The sequence below is a fragment of the Protopterus annectens genome, chromosome 6.part0, assembly GCF_019279795.1.
Source record: "Protopterus annectens isolate FY-2018-M chromosome 6.part0, PAN1.0, whole genome shotgun sequence".
Lineage (NCBI taxonomy): Eukaryota > Metazoa > Chordata > Ceratodontiformes > Protopteridae > Protopterus > Protopterus annectens.
In genome coordinates this window covers 36,451,118-36,476,917 of record NC_056737.1, presented here as the reverse complement: position 1 = coordinate 36,476,917, position 25,800 = coordinate 36,451,118, and the positions used below count along the sequence as shown (strand labels likewise).

General features: G+C 37.5%; 1 protein-coding gene across 1 annotated transcript in view; it reads right to left on the bottom strand.

Moving 5' to 3' along the window:
- Positions 1 to 25,800, bottom strand: part of LTK (leukocyte receptor tyrosine kinase) — a 1,073,506-nt gene that overhangs the window by 837,433 nt on the left and 210,273 nt on the right. The window contains exon 6 of the mRNA XM_044073449.1: positions 667 to 852. Within this exon, the coding sequence (XP_043929384.1) occupies positions 667 to 852 (186 nt within the window). The remainder of the gene's footprint in view (positions 1 to 666; positions 853 to 25,800) is intronic.

Below are 25,800 nucleotides of genomic sequence, written 5' to 3'. Positions count from 1 at the left end.
ATATCTCCTGACTGCTTGCCTGTGACATTCCATATTAGGCACAAGTTCCAAATTCCATGCTAGAACATTCTACTCAGAACAAATCTAATACATATACTTATACCCTGTTAGCACTTGCAAGTATTAGGCAGTAAGCAAATCAACAGATACGTACTAAAGCACATTCAAGACATCATTCTGCATATGAAAGCATATTAGAAATGAAATGTGCTCACTGGCATTTTACCTTTCTTTCACTTCTCACCCTTCACATTCCCCCATCTGATGCTGTAAAGCATTTCCTAAACCGTAATGACTTTTATGTTGAGAATTTGTGAAAATAGTTACTCACTGATCTTTGCCAGTTTTACATGCTTTAGTTATGGCTACAAGCTCAGCTACTTGAGCAGACTCATTTTTAATTAATTTTCCAGTTAATAATTTTTTTTTTCTTGGGTGGGCAAGAAAAAGGCTGCTTCAAGTTAGACTATATTTCTAATATGAAATATTGCTTTATTTCTCACCCTTCACACCAAGCACAATCATTAGAATAAAATTATTCTCTGTATTTAAAGTAATGAAAGCCACTCTCAGAAATATATCAGAAGGCATTTCATTTCAGTAATTTTGTGGTATGATATACAGACAAACAGTGCAGAATCAATCACAAAGAAACCTGATGCTTACCTCGATAACCTCCACCTCCACCACCAGCACTACAAGCCCCGCCTCCACCACCAAATCCTCCTGCTGTTACCCAATGGAGCTTTGCTACAGCCTGAGGACAAGCTACGCCTCCTGTAGCTCCTTCTAGGAGAGACTTTCCTGCCCAGGGAAACTTGGTTGTGTCATTCCATCCACCTCCTCCTCCTCCTGCAGGGAAATAAGTATAGAAAAAAGTTAATTTCAAAGTTATGGCATTTTTTCAGCTATAAAGTAAAATCAGTAAAGAATCAAGAAATGAAAGACCTTCAAGAAATCTTTCCTATGTGCATATGTACATTCCCCCAAATGCAGCATAAAACTAATCAAAGAAATTTAACACTATATTATGTTGTATCCAGTAGTGGTGGTGCAGCGGTTAGCATTATCACCTCACAGAAATAGGTTTTCCCGTTTGATTCCTGCTGGAGCGCTTCCTGTGTGGAGTCTGCATGTCCTCCCCCCGGTCAAATAACGTCTAAAGACATGCAGGTAGGTGTGTGCATGAATGGGTGTGTGTCAAAGGAAAAAACAACTTCAAAAAGATCAATACGTGGCAGGTTCAGGTTAAGGCACTTTAATTCTTGCAGCAAGGAGACAAAAATGTGCTAATACAGAGTTTGTCTAACTAGAATCAGGAAGTGAAGCCATTCTTATACATTTCTTACAAGACATTGCCTACTAAGCTGACGTAACAAATCACAAGTTCTTACAATATTATTTCATAGCAGCTGTTTGTCCATGATTTTCTGCTGACACTATCAAGTTTATGAAAAAACTTCCTAAGAAAAACAATGTGGCCTTGGAGACCACCGGTTAGATACAACTTCTCACTATGTGATGTTACCATTCAAGGTACTATGGCTAATTTGAGCACAAAGCAAGTAAAGATTATAGCTCATTTTTTCAAGCAGTCTTTGTTTAACTGTATCTATCTTTTTCTGCAGCTGTGCAAGTTCTCATAACACGAACAGAGCTGATTGTTCAAGTTCAATAACATTATAGAAAACAGTATTTTTCTATTCATTATTTTCCTGACCTAGCAGATCACCTGATTCTCAGTAAATTTCCAAAAGGCATAAACATGAATTTTGCTGTGCTAGCAAATACTAGGTCAGAGAGCATCTTGCAGTTTCAGAAAGCATCTCATAGTTTCATACAAAACTAAGCTGTACATAAAATAGAATGAAATGTGTTAACCCTTTTAGCTTTTAATAAGCACTAAACACATACATTAATACATATTTTTCTGACATTTCCCCCTTGTTAATACTTTTTATTCTATTTTCAAAAGCATAAACAGTTTGCTTCTTCTCCTAACCTCTTCCGTTCAGAATTTGCAGTTAAGAGAGTCATTCAGTTTAAACTTATGAAAGTGTTTCATTTTTTAACAGTCCTTCAAATTCAGTACTTTGATACAAAGTTTCAGAAACTGACATGTCTATAAAATCTTTAATTAATCTTTTCATGCAGGGAATACCACAACAAACACACACTCCTAATAGGAGTAATCCCACACAAATGGCAATCAGGATGTTCATTAGGATGGTACCCCACCCCCCAAACAAATTCTGGAAAAAATCCATCAGTGGATTTGGGCCTGGTTTGGTCATGGCTGACACTTGCTGAATTACCTCAAGGTGGTCGTCTATCTCATGCTGGTTGTCAGGAATATACGAACAGCACTCCTCTTTTATTAAAGCGCAAGTACCGCCTTTCGCCACTAGGGTGAAGTCGAGAGCCATGCGGTTTTGAAGCACCACAGTTCTCATAGCGTTCAGTTCATCACTTACTAATTCAAGAGCAAAAAAAGTTGCATTGCTCTTTACTTCGAGAAGTTTGGACAGTTTTCTCAGCTCCCAAATCGATTTTACTGCACCATATGCAGGAGCTATACCTGCCCACGATATAATAGTGTCCATGTGTGTCAGTTTATCTTTGTTTTTTATGGAGTTATGGTTTCTCCAGCCTGCTTCGATTCATCCCACTGGATTCTCAGGTTTCTTGATTGGATTTCCAGGTTTCTTGGTGACCTCTCTGACATTTCAAATTCTTCCTTGAGGCAGAACTGCAGTGTGTCGTATGGCCGGAACCAGGTAACCCAAAAAACAACTGCCGGACCAATTCTCAGGTAACCATTTGTATGCCTTTTTCCCACACACAAAATAACAATCCTCTACTTTAGTATTAATATATACTTGCCCTGCATGAAACATTTTTCTATCAATGATAGATAGTTGCTTAAAAAGAACAGGATTATGTTGTACTTCATTAACTGTTTTGTGCATTGATTCAAGAAATGAGTCATAGTTTGTATCACAAATAGAACCTGCATTATTAGCTTTGGTATAACATTTGTAAGGGACAGTCACATTACAATTGCTCCAACCCACCTGAACAATATCATTTTTGTAAAAACACACAATTCCCTTTTGTGTAACAGGCAGGTACAATGCTATTTTGTCTTGTGATTTTACAGTCGTAGTATCAAAAATCAAATTTTCCCAGGTCTCATTGACCCCTAGGGGGACAGCAGTCATTAATAATCCCCCGTATGCTGTTGGTATAGCTGTACAAACCCAACAATTTGAAACATTAAAAGTCTCAGCATACACATGTTTGATCGCTTGGTAAGTGTTAAAGTTTGGATGCCAGTCTATGAGTAACGCATCACGTTTATTCAGTTCAGCTCGTGTGGCTGGAAAAAGGAAAGGCCACAGCAAAAAGATTATTGTTATCAGTATAGTTAACAGAATGATCATGCAATACTTCTGAGGTTGTTCTGCATTCCTATTTGCTCCATATCTGGTCATTTTGTTTTTGTTGTGTAACAGTAACAAGTTTTTTGTCCAGTTCAAAGTTTTTAACCAGTTTACAGTGTGTCAGATGAATCCAGGATGCTCACTCTGCGATTTTGACTGCAGTGGGTGTTGACAATAGCACTTGGTATGGCCCTTCCCACTTCGGTGACATCCAATTCTTTTTCTTTACGGTTTTCACCCAGACCCACATGCCTGGGACTACTGCTGCTTCCAATGGTCTGGTTTGTTCTTTATCTGAAACAGAATTTAACTGCAAAAGTTGTTTATTACTTAGAAGTCGTCTCATATATTCTGCGAGTGAACTGTCGGCCTCCTGGTCTGCAGGCATGAGAGTTTTCCACTGAGGTATATAATATGACCTCCCAAATAATTTTTCAAAAGGAGTTAACCCCTTTGCATTTGGAACAGTTCTCATGCTCAACAGTGCCAGAGGTAGGCAGTACACCCAATTTTTTTTGTGTCTCACTAATTAACTTCCTAAGTTTACTTTTCAAAACCCCATTATGCCTCTCTACTAGTCCTGCAGATTGTGGATGATATGTACAATGGTTTTTCAAAGACATTCCGAAATATCGGCTCAACTGTTGTATAGTTTGATTTACAAAGTGTGTGCCATTGTCACTGTAGATCTTTTCCTGTATGCCAAATCTAGGAATAATTTCCCTAACAAGAATTTTTGCAACAGTAGCTGCATCTGGATTTTTGGTCGGAAAAGCTTCCACCCATTTGGAAAACATATCTATAATGACAAGACAATACTTCTTGTTTTCGCATTTGTTCAGTTCTATGAAATCCATACAGACAGTATGGAGCGGGTACGGTGGTGCAGGGAAACTCCCTTGCTTAGGCTTCAACGCCCCTTGTGCATGATGTTTATTACAAACATGACATGCCGCACAAAAATTTTTAGTGTAGTTTATAAATCCATATGTTGTGAACACTCGATTCGCTAACTGTACCATCCCCCCTGTTGAGACATGGCACTGCCCATGGCTCAACAAAGCTGCATATCTAAACAAATTAGACGGCAAAATCGGTTTTCCTTCTTTGGAGATGTACAGCCCTTTCTCAAGAATTGCTCCTCGTTTTATCCATTTCTGTCTTTCTACTTTCGTAGTAAGTGTCTGCATTGTTTTCAACATTTCTAAATCTAAAATCTCGGAAGGTTGTAATTCCTCACTCAAAAGAAATAATTCTGAAGCTGAAGTTGCCTGCTTTGCAGCTGTATCAGCTCTCGCATTACCTTTTGAAATCCTATCCTGTTGCTTGGTATGAGCTACGCGTTTACAAATAGCTACTTTCTGAGGTAACTGAATAGATTCTAACAAATCTAAAATAAACTGTGCATGATTAATCGGTTTGCCAGTAGATGTTATCATTCCTCTATTCTTCCACTGTTGCGCAAAAACATGTACAGTAGAAAAAGCGTACTGGCTATCAGTAAAAATGTTTACACATTTACCCTTTGCCAAGGTACATACCCGTGTCAAGGCAATCAATTCTGCTGCTTGTGTAGATAAGTTGTGTGGTAAAGACTTTGCTTCTAAAATCTCAGTATCAGAAACTACTGCATACCCTACTAGGTTCTGCCCTGTAAGACCCCTTCTGCATGAGCCATCCATGTAATATGTCACCTCGGCATAATCCAAGGGAACATCCTTTAGATCTTTTCTAGGCAGTGTCTTTTGCTCAATCTCCTGCAGGCAGCTGTGTGGTGTGCCGTCCGCAGGGGTTGGGAGCAAGGTAGACGGATTCAAAGTTGTACATCGTTCAATTGTCATATGAGGTTGGCTCAACAGTATAGTCATACAGGAAAGATGTCTAACAGGACAAAGATATGCTACTTTTTCTTGCAGTAAAATAATCGTGACTGCATGGGGCACTCTCAATGTAAGAGGGTGGAACAACACTACTGAGGCTGAAGCCTGTACTGCCATTGCAGCTGCGACTACTGCTTGTACACAGTGGGGCAGGGATCGCGCCACTGGGTCCAGCTGTGATGAATAGTAAGCTATGGGGCATTGTCTGTCCCCATGTTGCTGTGCTAATACTGATGTCATATAACCTTGCTTACAATCTACAGTTTGGAAAAAGCGTTTATGATAGTTTGGTAATCCTAAAACTAATGAGGATGCTATCAATTGTTTTAGTTTGCAGAAAGCTGATTCTGCTTCTGGTGTCCATTGTAATAAATCTTGTGCTGCCATAAGCTTCTTGTATATCAAGTTGGTCAGTGCAGCAGACTCCAAGGCATAGTTTAGAATCCAACTCCAACAGAAATTAGTCGTACCCAGGAAGGACATCATTTCCTTCTTGGTAGTCGGTTTGGGTGCTTGTAAAATTGCTATTTTCCTATCTTCATCTAATGTTCTGCCTTTTTTGGATATTGCATATCCCAGGTATTTAACCTGCTTTTTCCAAAGGTGCAACTTGTTCTTGTTTACTTTATGTCTTTGAGTGGCTAAAAAATGTAATAATGCTATGGTATCTTCTCTGCATTCTTGCTGGGTGGGGGCTGCCAGCAGGATGTCGTCTACATACTGCCTCTCGGTGGGGTAAATCCCGCCAAGTTGCTTGCCATCTCTTGTGAGAATATTGTTGGACTTTCACAATATCCCTGTGGTAGTCACGTGTATGTATACCTTTTCCCCTGAAATGTGAATGCAAACCAATGTTAGCTGTCAGGGTGTATCGGTATCGAAAAGAACCCATTGCTAATATCTACCACAGAAAAATACTTCTGTTGAGGCTTTAAATCATTCAATAGGGTGTGTGGATCTGGCACTGTAGATGCTCTAGCTATTACTGCGTCATTTACAGCTTGTAAATCTTGGACCATACGCCATTCTCCGTTTGCTTTCCTGACAGGAAATAAGGGTGTGTTACATGGTGAATCGGGAGATTCTACCAGTACTCCTTCCTTAAGTAAAGCTGCTATTATAGGTTTGATTCCTACTTCTGCATCTTTCCTTAAGGGATACTGTCTCTTCTGTGGTCTAAATGCTGATTTTGGCGTGATAGTAACTGGTCCTGCTGTACGAATAAGTCCTACATCTGATTTCCCTGTTCACCAGAGAGTTTCTGGTATGCTCCGTAAGGCATTCTTTTCCTCTTCTAGTAAGAGTGCTAATCAGCTGTCCTTGCTAGACTGCAAGTGTACAGCTGGGTGTGTCTGTGTTATCCAATTTAACTTCTGCTTCTGTACTCCCTGTTCTGACAGTTCAAACTCCGTCTGTTTTTCCCATTTTGTGACTTTTTCTCCTAGGTCTGCCCATTTCACATTCTTGTCTTAGTCAAACTAACATGTGGTAATCGATTAGATTTATATAGTGCAAAGAATTCCTGGGGCAATGAACAGCTAACTACACTGTTCCCTTCTGTGTCCCAGTACAGATTACGTAATACTAATCTGTTTGCATGGTTTCTAAACAGTTCTTGCTCATATTCCTTATCAGGTCCTGGTGTGCTACAATAATACAGAGTACAGTGCAACAAATGCTGTTTATCAGTGTGAAGGGAGGGGAACTTACTGATGGCTACGTTCATCAGCTCTTCGGTTACTGCCCCTGGACCAGTCATGACCAAGTCCTGGCTGTACCAATAAAATGTTTCGCCCTCTGGTTGCACTACAAAAGTATCCATTTGTCGCTGTTCTTCCATATCCTGCATAGTTGGAACTACTGCTATGCCAAATATCTGCATGAGATCTCTGCCCAAAAGGTTTACTGGGCATTTTGCAGAAACAACAATTTTGCTTTTCTGGGTCATCCCTGAAACGGGGTCACTTATTGCTATGTTATGGGAGTGTGGCTCCCAATACAGCTGTCCATTAGCTGCTTTCACTAATATGCAATCGAGTGATTCTGAATTTTCTGATACTTTGGAAGGATGTATCAGGGTCCGTGATGCCCCTGAGTCACACAGAAATTTAACTTTCCTCCCCTCTACCAGAAGTGTAACTTCCGGTTTCGTATCTACTAAGTAGAGCTCTAGGCTCAATAATGCTAAGTCTAAAATTTCACTTTCTTCACTATCTGCGATTTCCTGCACTCCCTCTATTTCTCCTGTCACATCCTCTACTCCCTCTATCACACTTGCATTTGTCTTTTCTTGGTTATTCCCTTCTAGTGATTCTTGACTATCATGTAGTCAGTCCTCACCCTCCTTATCTTCCATGGCTACCTTCTTGTTTTGCTTGCAATCCCTTGCTAAATGTCCCTTTTTTTCCGCACTTAAAAGACTCACCCCTTTTCTTTCTCTCTTGAAACTCCTCTGATAGCTTATCAGATTGTTTATTTCCCTGGGCATTTTTCTTGCCCTTTTTCCTGGACTGTACTACATAAACTTCTGCTCCATCTTCTACAGAAAATACTTGGGCTTTCTTTTTCTTTTTACTCTTAAAATGCCTTTCAGCATATCTAGCATATTCAAGTAGTGACTGTAATCTACTTGTACGATGGTCTACCATGTGCTTTGTAATAAAGCTGCTTATAGGCAAAATACTGCCTTTTAAAAATGCATTCTTTAGCTGCTGCTCATACGGGGAATCATGTGTTTGGTCTTCAGGTATCTGCATTCCACAGTGGTTATTAAAACACTCTAATAATCTAGCATAATATCTGTCAACAGTTTCACCTTCTTATTGGATGCATTGATTAATGCAAGTCCAGTCTGCCCTAGGCTTCCATTTCTCAGAGATTCGGTCTGTAAGACCTTTTACTCTGTTATCCAACTCTGTGTTGCTATGTGGGTGTGGCTTGTGTTCTGCGTCACGGGGATTCCAGTTGCCACTGATCATGTCCCAATCTGGACCTACGATTTGTCTAACTACTTTTTCTACTTCTTCTCCATTTAAATGATAACTTAACCTCATGCCCTGTAAGTCTTCTAAGAATTTTCTAAAATTAACTTTTGGATGGGGAATTCCTTCTGTGGCTTTCCGGATGTCTTCCAGTGTCCATGGTCTATATACCAAGAGAGTTGGGTCCTGCCCTTCCTGTCCTGCTTGAGGATTTGGTACTTCTATGAGCAGACATATCTCTTCTTCACTCATAGCTCATGAATTTTTGTTCATTTGATATAACTCAATATCCCCTCTTAAGTTACGTGTTCGAGACCTAGTCTCGACGGGATCTCTGACAAACGGTCTTGGCTTCGCTGGAACAGCCAGGTATAGCGGAGGTGGACCAGCTTGTCCACTCGCTTCATATTCTGGTAAGGGAAGCAAAGGGGGTGGAGGGGCTGATACTATTACCAAATTATTGTCCTCTTTATCTAGAAACATTGCTTTTGAATTATTACTCTTTTGTTCCCTACAGTTTGCTTCCTCATTCCACCTGTGTGCCTCAGGAATGCCTAATTGACATTGCTTTTTTACCAGACTTTTTGCGTTGGTTTTAAGCTGTTTGACAAGTTTAATAAGTGAGGATTTTTCTAATTTGCCATCAAATTCATATTTATTAACCCATTTTGTATAGTACCTAACATTGTCGGCACGCTGTAATTGCATATATTTTGCATCTTCAGTTAACGGTGGATCTTGGGATCTTTTTGTGCACTTATTTCCCATATTGTTCTAACTGTTAAAATGTTATGTAACCCTTCTTATTTTTACGTGGTACCACGATTTCTCTTTTTCACAGTTTATCTAGAATAACTGCCTACCTATTTTGTTTCCCTGATCTATGGCAAGATTGCAATCTTCCTGTCCCTGATTTGTACACAAACAAATCTCCTGACAGATGATACAAATAAAGTCCCTGATCTAAAACAGAAAAAAGGTAAATTCCTCCCTACCTGAGCCTCTGTGATTGATCGTCTGGTTCGAGGAAAAAATGTTAACTCGTCCTCCAGTTGCAGATCAGAACAGTGTCTGGCCTCTTTTAAACGACAATTCAGTCAGAGGTCTTTCAGAGCAGAAGAACCGATGTGGTCTCTTCTCCGTATGGTTTCATGCCACCTGACACATCTGACCTGAGGCGAAGTGAGAGTTTCCGGTCCGAAGGACCAATCTGTCAAAGGAAAAAACAACTTCAAAAAGATCAATACATGGCAGGTTCAGGTTAAGGCACTTTAATTTTTGCAGCAAGGAGACAAAAACGTGCTAATACTGAGTTTGTCTAATTAGAATCAGGAAGTGAAGCCATTCTTATACATTTCTTACAAGACATTGCCTACTAAGCTGACGTAACAAATCACAAGTTCTTACAATATTATTTCATAGCAGCTGTTTGTCCATGATTTCTGCTGACACTATCAAGTTTATGAAAAAAACTTCCTAAGAAAAACAATGTGGACTTGGAGACCACCAGTTAGATACAACTTCTCACTATGTGATGTTACCATTCAAGGTACTATGGCTAATTTGAGCACAAAGGAAGTACAGATTATAGTTCATTTCTTCAAGCAGTCTTTGTTTAACTGTATCTATCTTTTTCTGCAGCTGTGCATGTTCTCTTAACACAAACAGAGCTGATTGTTCAAGTTCAATAACGTTATAGAAAACAGTATTGTTCTATTCATTATTTTCCTGACCTAGCAGATAATCACCTGCTTCTCAGTAAATTTCCAAAAGGCATAAACATGAATTTTGCTGTGCTAGCAAATACTAGGTCAAAGAGCATCTTGCAGTTTCAGAAAGCATCTCATAGTTTCATACAAAACTAAGCTGTACATAAAATAGAATGAAATGTGTTAACCCTTTTAGCTTCTAATAAGCACTAAACACATACATTAATACATATTTTTCTGACAGTGTGCCTTCTTTGAAGGCTGGGAATTGGGCTGGCAACTCGGTGCCATAAAAATCAACTGCCAATCATTAGTGGACCAGAGTTCAGCTGTGGTGACCCCTAACCGGGATAAGCCGAAAGACATACATACACTATGTTGTAATGGCAAAAGTCAGTGGTGGAGGTATGGACTGTGAGGATAAGCTTACATTTACCTGTTGCTGTTCAGATCGAAGTCCTGGATGGACACTGTCACAGAAGCCAAAGTTTAAGATGAAAAATCTCTGGCACTGTTCTCTGCTGTACTTGTGATGCCACGGTGGTACGGCGGTAGCAATTTTACTTCACAGCAAGAGGTTCTCCCATTCGATTTTCGGCGTGGCTTGGGAGTGCCTTCTGTGTGGAGTCTGCATGTCCTCCTCGCGGTTGGGTAACGTTTGAAAGACATGCGTGTGTAAATGGGCATGCCTTCATTGAAGGTTGGGCATCGAGCTGGCACCTCGGCATTTCATAAAAATCTACTGCCAATCATTAGCAGACCAGTGTTCCGCTGTGGCGACCCCTTACCGGGAAAAAGCCGAAAGACAAACAACAACAACTGTTCTCTGCTGTACTTACCATCCTGGGTTTCACTAATGCTTACACTGTTTATTTATTTAGTTATTGGCATCTGTTTACTGAGCTGGTCAGATTGGGAAAATAAAAATTACCCCCTTTCAGCAGAGGCCCGGGGAGAAGAGTACCAAAAAAAAGACATATAATACAATACAGGGAATAATATAACATTGAACATTAATAGTCGCAACTGAGAAATTAATCTATGCAGTTAAAATTTGGATTATGGCAACATTTAGAGAAAAGATACAGTTTTCAATTCATAGCGATACTTTGGTCAGATTGAAAAATTTACTCTGCAACAAAACAATATCTACAAAATCCAAATAATGTCTTTCTCCTCAGTTAAGTTGTTTGCTTTGGTTTACAAAGTGATATGTCAAATATGCTCTGTTAATGCAAAAGATCATCATCTTACCACTGACATTAGCAGCACATTAAGTGATTATGAGCGCCCTGAACCCTGCATCCTCTCATAGCGCAATATTCACTGCAGTATGATCACAGGTATCGCTGACAGACATCACCCTGCTATGAACTAGGAGTTGCCTTAAACCTTGTTTAAATGGGAATGGCTTAAACTGGATGCCTTGTGAAATTATGGAGCACATCCTTAGCAAAGATATAAAGCTGGATGACAGATAAGGATTTGTAGCCCACAGAAAATGTCAGTTTTCTGATTTATTGGATATACTGGACATCCTAATTAAACATCTGCCTGGTAGTTCCATCTCAGTAATATAACCGTCTTTTGTCTCAGTAGTCTCATTCTGATTTTTTTTTTTTTTTTTTGCTTTTCTGATATTTAACAGGTTTCAGCTGCTGCCCCATGAATCCATTATACCTGCTAGGAGAAAAAAAAAGTTTCCATATTCCTTTCCAACAATCGTCTCTCCTGAAAATTGAACCTACTATCCTTGCAAGGCTTTCTGAAAGATGCTTTCTCTTGAACTTGTTGATTCTGTTATTTTCTTTAGTAGTTTGATTTAAAAAAAAAAAAAAAACTCCCCATGCATTCTTATTTTATGTGCAAGGCATGCTACACAGAGTCTTATTCTCTATATTGCATGCTACACAGAGCCTTTTTCTCTATTTCTCTCCCTCTTATTTCCTCTGAAGTTTATCATATTGTAGATGTTTATATATAACTACAGTCAAATCACTCCTAAAACTTCAGGAAAAGGCTCACAAAGGTTTTTTCTTATCTACAAACCTGACTCACTAGTTCTCACCTCCTACTGAATGCTAAGAAAATCAAATTATTGCTTTCACCCCAAAATCTGCATTCTCTACAAAAAAAAAATATTTTGCTTGTCATCAAACAACACTCTTATCATACTTATGTTCTCCACAAACCTACTTGCTGCCATTATAAATAACCTCCTAAAATTTGATATTTAAATACAACAAGCTGTCAAGAAAACACACTGTAAATGTGGACTCCTATAGCATAGCAAACACTTTTTTTTAACTAGCATTCCCAAAAAACAATAGGTTCTGTAAATGACCTACCTTCACTACTTTATGCTGCCCCAATCTACACCGGCCTTCAGCAATTTCTGCTAAAAAAAATTGAACAAAGCCATACCAAGAGAGCTAAATTTGTCACTAACCAATCTGTTAAATCACACCACTGCCTGGCCTTAAAACAGGCTGGCTAGAACTTTTGCACTATTTCTCTGTCACTCAGTTACCAACTGTTCATAATATAATCTGTAAACCAGAAAACTGTTCTGCACTGCAAGCCATAGTGGAACCTTATACCCCTGCACAATCACTGAGCTCCAGGGCATGTCTCTATTAGCCGTAAGTAAATCCCACAACTCTTCTGGGCTGTCCCTGTACTCAAATTAAGTCTCTAAACCATAAGACAACAAACCAACCTATTCAGACTCAAAAAACATGCTAAAACAACAGTTTACAAACACCTGTTTCTGCTCTTGTACCTCCCCAGGCTAGACTACCTGGACCCTTACACACCTACTTTACCCCTATATGCTTCAACAAACCAAATTATCAGTGTAACATACCTACTGTATTCTATCCCTTTGCCTTACTGCCACTTCTACTGTCTCTACTAATCCCCTGACAAGTTTTTCCCACCAAAAGCATTCAAATTCATGCTCACTAACATCTACATCTGTCTTGGTTTCACTATGGCTTTCTTTTTCTTTACATCACATAACAAATAAAAACATTACTCATATTTCCTCACCCATTCTCTCCTTCCTCCTCTTCTTTCCTCATATCACCCCACACCTTATCTGTCATATTTCTCCTACTCATAAATGTAAAATGTAAAACCAACATTTTAAACTTCACTGTTTGTGCCAATTTGTCATATATCAATGTGTAATTACTTTACTTATATCAGTGCTGTGCTAGTTACTTATAAAAGTAATATGTTACTATTACTAATTACTTTTCAGTTACAGTAATATATTACTATTAATTATTACTTTTCTAAAAAGTAATATATTACTATTACTAGTTACTAACTAAAGTAACGTGTTAGTTTTACATAAGTATAATTTATCAATTATAATATTGAGATTTACTCATACAAGCAAGCACATGAATATAAGTGTATTATTAAAGTTTTATACACAATGGTACAATGATGATGAATGGCATTTAACAGTTGAAAAACTCCAGCAGACTAGTTTTTATAGCTGGGCAGCACAGTGGTGCAGCGGTTAGCATTATCATATCACAGTAAGAGGTTCTCCGGTTCAATTCTTGGCTGGGGTGCCTTCTGAGTGGTGTCTGCATGTCCTTCCTGTGTTTCTGTGGGTTTCCTCCAGTTGCTCCTGTTTCTTCCCACATTCCCAAGACATGCTGCAGGTGGATTAGGCATTCTAAATTGGCCCAAGGTGTGAGTGTGTGTATGAGTGTGCCTTCTGAGGAAGGTTGGGTGCTGGGCTGGCAACTAGATTCCATAAAATTCTACTGCCACTTGTCCTATAGACTGATGATCTGCTGTGGTGACCCCTAGCGGGAGCAGCAGAAAGGAGAAGATGACTAGACTTTATAGCTAGACAGTCACAAATAGTAATTAAACCAAACCATACACAGCCAGCAGCACAAGACCTATAAAAACCTATCACATTTTGTCTGTTTTCAGCAACTAAAAATCAAAACCCAAAAATAATTTTAAATAGAGCATAACAAAACTATTGTCAAGACAAAAGTTGGTTGATCATAGATCCACTTGAAGAGTCCTGCTTGGTGCAGTGGGTTGGGGCGTTGAGTGTTAAACAGTTATTATATACAGGGACAGAGTCTGGTCATCATTAGCTTTCATCTCCTTACAGTGCAAAAAATTAAGTAAATTATACTTCATACCAATTCTAATGATCTATTATGAATCATACCTCTCAACCCAGGGACATTCAAAATCTGGACAAAGGCCAATGAAAAGTAAGTACAACTGGCCAAAAATCTGGACACTAGTCAACATAAAATTTGCATGTATAATAATGTAACTCTGCCCACTCCAATGGAATTGTGGAATACCAACATTCAAATAATTATGAAAATGTTCCCCAATTTAACATTAACTCTGAAAATACACATTTTCACAGAAACGCTAAAGTCCCTTTACAGCATTAACAACAAATCTTAAGGGAAGTAATAGGCAATAGGTATGTAGAACACTCTGTATTCTACTTTCTGCCCTGCCACACCTCTAGCATATACACACTTATGTCACATTAGCTGCACCCTTACAGAAATTCATTAAATTAACATACATCAGTAACTGTAACATATATAAAAGAACTGTGCACTCTATTAATCTTAATATGAAACTAAAGTCTGTCATAATAATCAGTTTTAACAAACCACTGTTGTTGTTAATATGTGGGTATCAGGTCAATCTGCTCAATAGATAAAATAAATCTGATGTGGAAACCTTCTGCTCTTGCAGTTATGTAAATGCCAATGTGCATGAGTAGGTTTTGTAAACAAATCTGGTAGCTGCTGATGCTGGGCAATAACTCATACCTCTAACTGTCGCCAAAAAGGCAGGACACTGGTGAATTGACAATCCTCCAAATTGTCTGTGAGTATATATAATATGACATATGTATTTGTGTGTGTGTGTGTGTGTGTGTGTGTCTCTGTGTGTGTGTGTGTGTCGTCTTATAGATTTGTACTGTACCCATCATTTATTTGTCTACCTTGCATCCACTAGTTGCTATGAGGGGCTCGTGCTCCCTCAAAACACTGAATTGGTTAAATAAAATATCACAGAATGACTGAATAAAACAGTAAAGTAATGTTTCTGGAATGTATAAAATAATTAAATTGTAGAGCAGTACTGTTGCCCTCATTATATATGTAGAAGCTGTAGCAGTATTGTTTTTTAAGAGTACAGCAATGTGTGCTTAAAATACCATGTTAAAAATATTGTAAAATGTTTTACAGTGGAATGTGATTCACTGTTAAATGTCTTGTTTTATTAAATAGCACAAATAATACAACATATATGTAGTGAAACCGCTATGATCAGCACTGAAACATGTGACGGCAAATTTTGGTTGATAAGATATGTATACCAGCATCAATAGTGTGGTATCTTGGGGAATTAAATTTATTTTGTGGTAAGGTTATCTCAGACTTAATATAATTATGTAGCAGGGTTGTGAAGGAGCCCTTGCTGTTTGCAGCAGTCCTCCTTGATAACTGCATCACTTAGTGTTTGATGCAATCTCAAAACAAAACAAAATAACACTTTTCTAAATTTAAAACATAATAAATTGGTATTTTCTAAATTCTGCAATACCATGCCTCTCAACCTGTTAGTGCAAGAAATCTGGTCAAAGACTAGCATAATGGAGGACAAAGGCCCAAAAATACATTCAGAATTCAAAATATTGCTCTTAGAAAGCTGATAAAATAACATGATTTGTATTAGCATGCATTTTATAAAGGATATGAAGTCTGAAACTGATATATATGTTATTTAGTGATGTCAATCCTCCATGATTTACCAGAAAACCACACATTTTATGAGAAAGAGACCAAAACTATGAGAATGAATCTGGACAGCTGAGAGCTGTGTTTTACACACACACACACACACACACACACACACACACACACACACACACACACACACACACACACACACACACACACACACACACACACACACACACACACACACACACACCTTCTCTCTGCTCTCGCTCTCTCTCCCACCCACCCCCCACAAAACACACACACCTTCTGCCTTCTCTTTCAGACACATATACATCTTACCTTTCCACTGCTCTCACACTGCCGCACAGTCATACACATACCTACGTTCTGACACAGTAACACACCACTTTATCTGTCATACGAACGGCTAGTTTAAATTACATAGTCACACACACACACACACACACACACACACACACACACACACACACACACACACACACACACACACACACTATCTCTCTCACACTGAAAAATGAACCGCCAGTTTAACTAACACACATACTCATACACTCATGCACTCACTCACACTTACCTCAGCATGGCTAGTTTAAATTCAGCAGTAGGTATGGACTGAGTTTACATCCATAGCACGCATTAGTAGTCACACTAGATTTGAAGTTGCTGCCTTTCAGTCCTAAAGCAGGAGTTAAATGCTGGATTTTGTGATGGCCGCTTATACTTTTTATTAATGTTGTGACTTAAGATACCTAGTATTTACAAAAACTAGAACTGTGATAAACAGAGAGTGAAGAGCAGGAAACTTTCACCAAAGTTTATTAAAATAACAAGCTACACACTAAGACCTTAACGCAATTCACATTCGCGTTTTCATCTGTACACCATCCAGACTTCGTCAGATGACCAGTGATGATAATGACATCCTTTTATATCTTAACCAATAAACACATCAATTAAAATTAATAGACATCAATTTTCTTAAACCCTAAAACAAAACTACTCTACTTAATATGTATGCATTTTAAAATTCTACCACTTCTATAATAAACTCAAATGAAAACTATTTAAATATTTCAGTGGATGGGACCATATGAAATTCAGTAAAAATTCTGTTTCTAATAAATAAATAAATAAAATCTTAAATTCATCAAAATTTCCTAAAATAATAAATAATAGATATAGGTACTGTTAAGTCCCATAAAGAGTATAAAGAGACCAAAGACTGGTTACACTACAAATACACTTTCAATTGTGTTAATAAAGATAAGAATGTGCAAGCGAATAATAATAATACATACAGAGAGAATTTAAACTCTCTCACAAAACTTATGGGCAAATACAGAACTTTGGATATAGAGAATACAGATTTAAAGGAATGTATTTCTAGGGAGATTGTTCCTAAGGGACTGAGAGTTTTCAAATTTCCAAACAATGTTATTTTAGGTTCTGTTTTTCATAAGGAGCTAATTGAAGTGTTTAATAAGTGTGGCCTAGATGTTTTAAAATTGATTATACGGGAAAATACCCGTGTACAGGATGAATTGCATGAAGAAATTGAAACACTTGACCAGTGTATTAAAAATGACCTAATCTTTTGTATAGAAGATGAAAGAAAGAAATATTTTAATATTAGAAATGATATAGACAAGGATAGTGAGAATTTAATACAAAGGAAAATAAAGAAGTTGGATAAATACGGACATTTATGAATATAGTCATAATTTGAGTTACCCCAACCCACCTCACAAGCAGTACCCTCGGGATGTATAGTAGGAAGATAGTAGGAAGGGGGTTCATGAGAATGGGGGGGACATTAACCCTATGGATGAGGGATATGAGTATGAGAATGAATTCCCACCTTTAAGAAGATCTGAAAGACTCATGAACAAACAAGGGAACATGCAGACAAATTTTCATTGGGGGGGGGGGGAGGGGGAGATACTAGAAGTATCCGGCCTCTCTGAATCTCAAGAAATTACAAATATAGGTAATAGGTGGTTATCTGAGAATTTTACTATATATAATTTTAGCCATTTAGTCTTAGAAAAAGAACATTTTAGACTTTTATCTAAAGGGTTAAAATTCATCCCTTATGTTAAAGGTGACCTAGCTAAGTCCTTGCTTGATATAAAAATATTTTTAAGGAAAATTAATTTAAAGATTATGTTTCCCAATACTAAAAATGAACCTAACCCTGAATTAAAGTGTAGAACTACATTTAACCCACACATGCACCCCCAGTTAAAGAACCTAGAGAAAATAATGGAAAGAGAGATTAGGAAGGAAGAAGAATGTATTAAGTATCAAGCTAATTTGAATAAAAAAGAAAAACAGCTGTTATATGATATGAAAAATGACACTAACCTAAGAATCATGAAACCTGATAAGGAGGGGGGTATAGTTATTATGGACAAGATAGAGTATGATAGTAGAATGTATACTATTCTTTGGGACACTTCTAAATACAATCAAGTGTCAAAAAATGAAATTAATATTGCGTATCATAAAATAGATTTAAATTTAAGGGATATGATGAACGAGGGACTTATAGATTATAGTACCTTTCTATTTTTACAAGTGGAAAAACCTAAAGTACCCTCTATTTTTGGGATCCCAAAAATCCATAAAAATGAACTAGACCCCCCCCACTCAGACCCATAGTATCAGCGAAAGGTGCTAAAACCCATCCACTAGCTAAATACGTGGATACCAAAGTTAAAAAACTATGGGTAGATAGAGAGCATATATTGAAAGATTCTTGGGACTTGCTTAAAGTTATTTCTGGAGTAGTTGACCATGAGAAATTATTATTTATAACTATAGATGTTATAGATTTATTTTCCACCATTCCCTATATACAGGGGACTAATATGTTTGAAGAGATAGTATATGAAAGTAAGACATTAACTAATAATGAAAAGCAAGTTAATGTTTGGTTAATGGAGATGGTATTAAAAAATAATTTTTTATATTTTAATGGTGAATTTTATAGACAAACACAAGGAGTAGCTATGGGAGCGGCTTGTGCCCCAACTTATGCCAATCTAGTATTAGCCAAATGGGAGGAAAAAATTGTATTAAAATCTCCATTTAATATTAACTGGATACTGTATCGCAGATTTCTGGACGATATAGTAATATTTTGGACAGGAGGTCAAGAGAAATTTAATGAATTTATGACTTATTTGAATGAAAGTACTGACTTTCTGAAATTTACTTATAAAGTATCAGACAGTATTCTACAATATTTGGATCTGGAGATTTATAAACAGGGAGAAGTTTTAGAGTCTAGAATATACAGAAAACCTACTTATTGTAACACATTTTTACATTATGCCAGTGCACATCCCTTGCACTGTAAGAAGAATATTATAAAAGGGCAATTTGTGAGAGGTAGTCGCATGACTAGTACTGAAGTGGATTTTATTAAGGAATGCGAACTACTTGAGAAAATGTTTCTGGATAGGGGGTACCCAGTTGAACTTGTCAAAAAGACAAAGCAAGAAGTAGAGAGGGGTAGAGGGGATAGATACACCCCGATAGTAAAGTTAACAAATTTTAAGACAGAACAAAGGAATGTAGAAGGAACAAATAAGGAGAATTTTCAATTAGCATTAACTTTGGAATATAACGCTCTTAATAATAATATACAAAAAATATTTTTAAAGGAATGGGATAGGTTCATTAATTTTACAGATTTAGATAAATTGGAGGGAATCCCAACAAAAGTTATTTATAAAAATTCACAAAGTATTAGAAATATTTTAGAAAATGGGAACATAAAGGCCAACCATAACGCAAATAAGGTAGGCACATATAAGTGTGGTCATTGTGCACAATGCCCTTATATTATGAATTTAGATAGATTTTATATAGAAAGTAGAGATAGGTGGATTATTAATAAAAATGATTATAACTGTGATTCTATTGGTTTAGTATATATGGCCACTTGTACAGCCTGCAAATCTTTTTACATAGGAAAAACTGAAAGAAAGTTGAAGAGAAGGATATATGAGCACCTTAATGACATAAGGACATGTAAAGATACTAATGCCTTATTTAAACATACTAGAGAATGTATAGGTGCTAAATACAGATTTATGGTGATAGAACAAACGCAGAGAGATATTAGGGGGGGTCCCTGGGAAGAGAAAATTGAATACAGGGAGCTCTGGTTGCAGATGACCTTGGAAGCATATAATCCACCAGGGCTGAATGAATATACTAGTATAACACCTATTTTAAAATTGAGGGCAGCTAAATTATGAATTTATAAACTGAATTGTAATTGTTTCAACAACCACTAGAGGGCAGCTAGGATATACAGATAAACATGCTTGTTATTTTATAAACAGTATCTTACCTTTGGAATAAAAGGGATAATAAAAAATATATATTTTTAATCTACATAACTTTTCTAATAAAATGTTTTTATGGAAGTTTATTTATTAGTAAATATCTATTATTTATTATTTTAGGAAATTTTGATGAATTTAAGATTTTATTTATTTATTTATTAGAAACAGAATTTTTACTGAATTTCATATGGTCCCATCCACTGAAATATTTAAACAGTTTTCATTTGAGTTTATTATAGAAGTGGTAGAATTTTAAAATGCATACATATTAATTAGAGTAGTTTTGTTTTAGGGTTTAAGAAAATTTTAATTGTTGCGTTTATTGGTTAAGATATAAAAGGATGTCATTATCATCACTGGTCATCTGATGAAGTCTGGATGGTGTACAGACAAAAACACAAATGTGAATTGCGTTAATGTCTTAGTGTGTAGCGTGCTATTTTAATAAACTTTGGTGAAAGTTTCCTGCTCTTCGCTCTCTGTTTATCACAGTTCTAGATTTTGGAAGTATTTTTTGGAACCACCGTTTCGTTTGTTTATACCTAGTATTTACAAACTTTAATTATGGCACGTACTCTTGTAGAGGACAGTTAAAATATTTTCCCATTCTACTCATGGACTTACTAACTTGCAGCTGCTCTTCTACGACCTGGAGAGAATGCATGGCTCTGTTAGTTTGTAAAACCTGTACGGGCTGCACTTATGTTATTATAAACACAATGCCATGCTTGTGCAGAATTCTATGGTTATGTCAGTCAAGTACCGCTCTAAGTATTATCATTATTAGTTGATGACTGCAGTGTATTACTGTCTCAAAAATGTTTTCATTTTTGATATCCTTCAGAAAATGCACACTAACACAAAATTTGTCATTATAAAACCGTTCTAAGTTTATAAGCAACCTATTGAAAATTTGTTCCTGATTTCAGACTATTGTTCCCCTCCACATGTTTGAATAATGGCTATGTTTAACTTTTTTGTGCTGAGATGCTGAGCAATATAAGAGTTCTGTGGGCTACCGGCTCTTAAACTGCATTTCTTTATATCAGGGAAACATTTGAAACAAACTCACTAACATGGCATGACGTCCACCTTACAAACAGCAGGATAATATGCGATTGTACCAATTATTCCTGATTTTGCCTTTGTTTTTTGCCCTGCCTCTGGCAAATGCTTGATTTTCTGTTAAATTGTTGAGGATTTCAACAAATCAGTATATCTTATTGTTCAAAATGCACACAGACAAAATCTGTAAGTGAAGTAGAATAATAGATGCCTAAATCTGAATTCTTATGCCCCTCTCTGGCATTATCTACATGTGAGTCATGAAATGAATGGCATCGACAATTGTTCCTTTAGTCAGTAAAGACTAGCAAATGGTCCTCCTTAAAAAAGATGCTGCCATCACAGGGTGTTTTTTTTTTTTTTCTTAACTGAAGCCTCTTAAAAGTGGACTGGTTCTGGCGCCCTTGTTTGCAAGCTGAAATTGGGATTTAATGGAGCCAATTGGGAATTTGTGGCACCCTATTATTTTGAGCCCAAAACCAAGAAATGCCGATTAATTTGGTACATTTGAGAAGTATGTTACGAATGCTATGTGCTATGAGTTGTGCCAACATTATGTTGTAATTTTTTTATTCAAATTGCCCCTTCAAAGTCTCTATTGCCTCCTAACATTTGATTACTAGCCATACTATCTAGTAAGCTTTCTATCGCTCTTTTGGGGGGGATGATATTGCCCACATTGAGAACCACTGGTTTAAGCAAAAGTAACTCAAAAGTAAATCACATTTAAGTTACTAGTTACTAAAAAAAGTATATTACTAGTTGTTAGAAATTGTAATATATTACATTAATATAATACATATTGTAATATATTACTCCCATTACTGCTTATAATGATTTAACTTATTGTAGTTTCGCTCTCTAGTATAGCTGCCTTTCAGATATCGTAAATTCCATATTGTAACTTGGAGCTTTTCTCCCAAGGGCTCTGCGAAAGAGGGACTACTATGGCCGGGTCTATATCACGACCTCGAAATGGCATAACGCCGAACATCTTTTTATTGACAAATATATGTCGAACTCCCAGATAACCGACCGGCCAGATCACCAATTTCTTTACCTGGGAAAGAAATTGGTAGGCCAACTAAACACAACACACCAGTACAAACATTACAAAGTGGGAGGCTTCACATCCTCTCGTGTGGGGAACTGTGCCCCCCACACCCCCCCTAACTAAATATACTAACTCCGAGATCGCACTACAGTGAGGAAAAGGGCAAATACACAGTGATAGCCAGCTGTTTTTTTTCCCTAGGAAAAAACTCGGTGAGCTGGCTGTTCGGTTAACTGGGATTCGACATATATGTGTCGACGAATAGGTGGTCAGCGTTATGCTGTTTTGAGGTCATGATATGGACTCACTATGGCCCAGTGAGACTATCCTGGTCAAAAAAAGCAATAAATAAAATAAAAATAAATATAGTTGGTCTTTCTGGACTGTTCCTATATTAATCTGTCTACAAAGGTAAAGTCTTTAAAACTGTAAATATAATCCATTATGAGCTTCACCGACATCCTGAAGCAGTAATACAAATGTCAATGTTTGGGTTAAATGCATGCAACTAGCAACAAAGTTCTTCACAAAATGTGACAATGAATATTTAATAACTGTGAACATTAGGGTCTTCTGCGTATTGCTCCACACCTGCAACTCACCTGCAGCAGGTGGAGTTCAGTATGAATGATGTGCATTATGATCTATGACTAGCTCTCAGTGTTGCTATGGCCAACATTTTTCAACTCAAAGTGAACTTTATGGTTTATGACCACTTTAGTTTTATCTCAGCAATTCAGCCAAGAAAACATTGATCCAGCAATCACCATATCACTTATATGGAAAATGTTTTGTTATAAAGTTTACTCACATCATCTTGACATAATTACATATCAGACTTGCTGGCATAACTGTCATCTTACTACTCTGTCTTTGAAAAGAAGACTTCAAATATGTCCTTTAATTTTATGTCACTTAAAAATGAGACAGCTAAATATACAGCTGCAGTGGCAAGTTTCATGATGTATGCTCATAGCAATTTTACCTACACTCAGGCTGTATATATAGTGAACCTACTGTCCAATAAAGTTAGCCCTAACTTTACTCTTCTCTCTCCTCCATCTCCCCTTCTTTTTGTCTGCCACTTCACAATACTGATATATGACCATCTGACTGTCACACAGACAGTCTACTTTTATTTACTGGCCTAGACACAGGACAAGGTGGAAGAACAGGTTGGGATTTAGTGGTTCACATCAGCAAAACCAGCTTGGCAGGAAGGAAGAAGCCTGATAAGGCCCAATGCCTTTAGGACAAACTACCTACTCCTGAGACATTGGCAAGCTTTAAATCACCACCAGACTCAGTTAACTCAACTGAATACACAGAACTGGACACCACCATACTATACCAGCATGTAAACAGCTGAATAAATGCAGCTGTAGCTCATAGGAACAAGTGCAGGGCAAACCCAGAAATAAACTCACACTGTGGAACCATAATATCAATAAGCTTTAAAATGAAAGAAAACGAATCTTGACCAAAATCAAAAAGAGTAAGTCCCAGAATATTAGAGCCCTTGTCACTGAAATAAACAAATAATGCAGTAGCTTCATAAAATCCATCAAACCCAAGTCTGAGGCTAATATAATTACCCAAGCCAAAGACAATCGCAAGGCACATATAGTCATGTTCATAGGTTCAAAAGCAAATGCAGCAATGCACTGAGCTGATTGTGAATGATGTCACCTACACCAAGGCAGAAGATATAGACAACATACTGTCAGATAAACTTAGCTCTAACTTTATCCCTCTGTTTCCTCCATCTGTCCCTAAAGATATACCTGAAACTGTCTCATCTCCAGCTATCACACAAGACCAGGTCCTAAGTGCTATCAAAAGCTAAAGCTACTGCATCAATGGTCCTGACAATATCCCTGGATGCATCCTAAATAGCATGAAACGCGATTCAGCCACACCCCAAATAACACTGTTCATTCTCAGTGTAATGATGTGAGGTGCCAGCTGTACCGGGGGAGCTGGGTAGTGCATGTGTAACATATGCCAGCATAACTAGCTAGAGTTTTGTACAGAATTATATGCCATTTGAATACCAAACTGGTTTGTACAGATGTTTGTGTTAAAATATATTTGTAAAGTTGCTTTTGTTAAAAATGTATCAACAGTGGATCCTGTTGGACAGAAAATAAATGCACATGTATGTCAAACTGTATTGCTGTAATGGATGAAATTTATATATTTTAACAGAGGATACTGGAAGGGAAGGGGTTAAGCTCAGCCTAGCTAACCTTAAGAAAAATAGCCTGAAATTAAATGACTTGGTTTGGGCCATAAAGATTTTAGCTCACTGGTATGAATGCAGGCAGAGACGCAATGTATTGAAATGCCTAGGCTGGGATCCTGCTCTGTTGTCCTTAGTGGTGAACTAATTGCTACCCTGGTTGCCAGAGAATGGTTTGTTAGTTTCTGCAGGAAGGGTGGAAGTGTTGGAATTCTTTTACAGTTTCCAGATGATATTAATATACCTTAGCTAAAGTTCTGTGTGTGTATTGTGACACATCAGTGCCAGATCCTGGCTCAGTTTCTAGTGAGAGGGTAGTTTGCGAAACCCAGAGTTAGGTGACCACATGTGATATCATTCTGTAGCCAGCACTGAAATTATATTTGAATACTAGTGAGAGATGTGAGGTGTGCACTCTGTTTTTGGACCTGACAAGACACTCAACCAGGTTCATCTTGCCTTGCTTGTAACTAGGAAACAGAAATTCTTCAGTCAGTTAGAAAAATATAGTGAGATTAGCTAAATGGTGTTTTTTCTGTATTTGTCTGCATCTTTCCATTGGTGTTATTTTTAATATTCCTCTGAGTGAAACACTGGTGTTAATTGTAAATAGATATTCAGTATTTTCATATTTTTATTATTTATTATTAAATATATCTAAACCAGCAGATCTACCTTATAGTGTGGGCAGAGGTGGCAGAATGTGTAAGCTGTGCCAGCCTTTCCCAGGTGGGTGTGTGGGTGTGAAAATCAAATCTCAAAGAGCATGTGTGCTACAGCTACTTTGAACAGAGACACTGTCAGCATAGAGAGGGTGGTGGAGGACTTGGCTTAGAACACCTGGCTAAGGACTCAGCTCTATAATGGTCAGTGGGGAGTCTTATATGGGGCCTGGAGAGTAAGCCCAGCCCCGGGACTGGAATGTGCATTCCATGTGTGTTCTTAAAGAAAATTGTACTTGGTGCTGAAGCCTGCATCTGAAAATACTGTGCATCTATTTTTCTCACAGTAAACATTTCCCACCCATGTCAGTGATGAGGATTGAGGCTCCTTGATCACTAGCCCAAAGGAGGGACGCCACACACTGGTGGCAGTGATGGGATATTAATTAAACTTCTGTAGCCTGTAAGCAGTTGTCACTGAAGGTGTGTGCACTTCAAACAGCCACACTGTAAACATACAAAGTTTCATTCTTCAGAACAGTTTTATTTATTTAGTTTAGTTTAGTCAGAGAAAGCAGACGATTATGGCACGCTGACAGTAAACCAGTCAACTAACGTGTGCA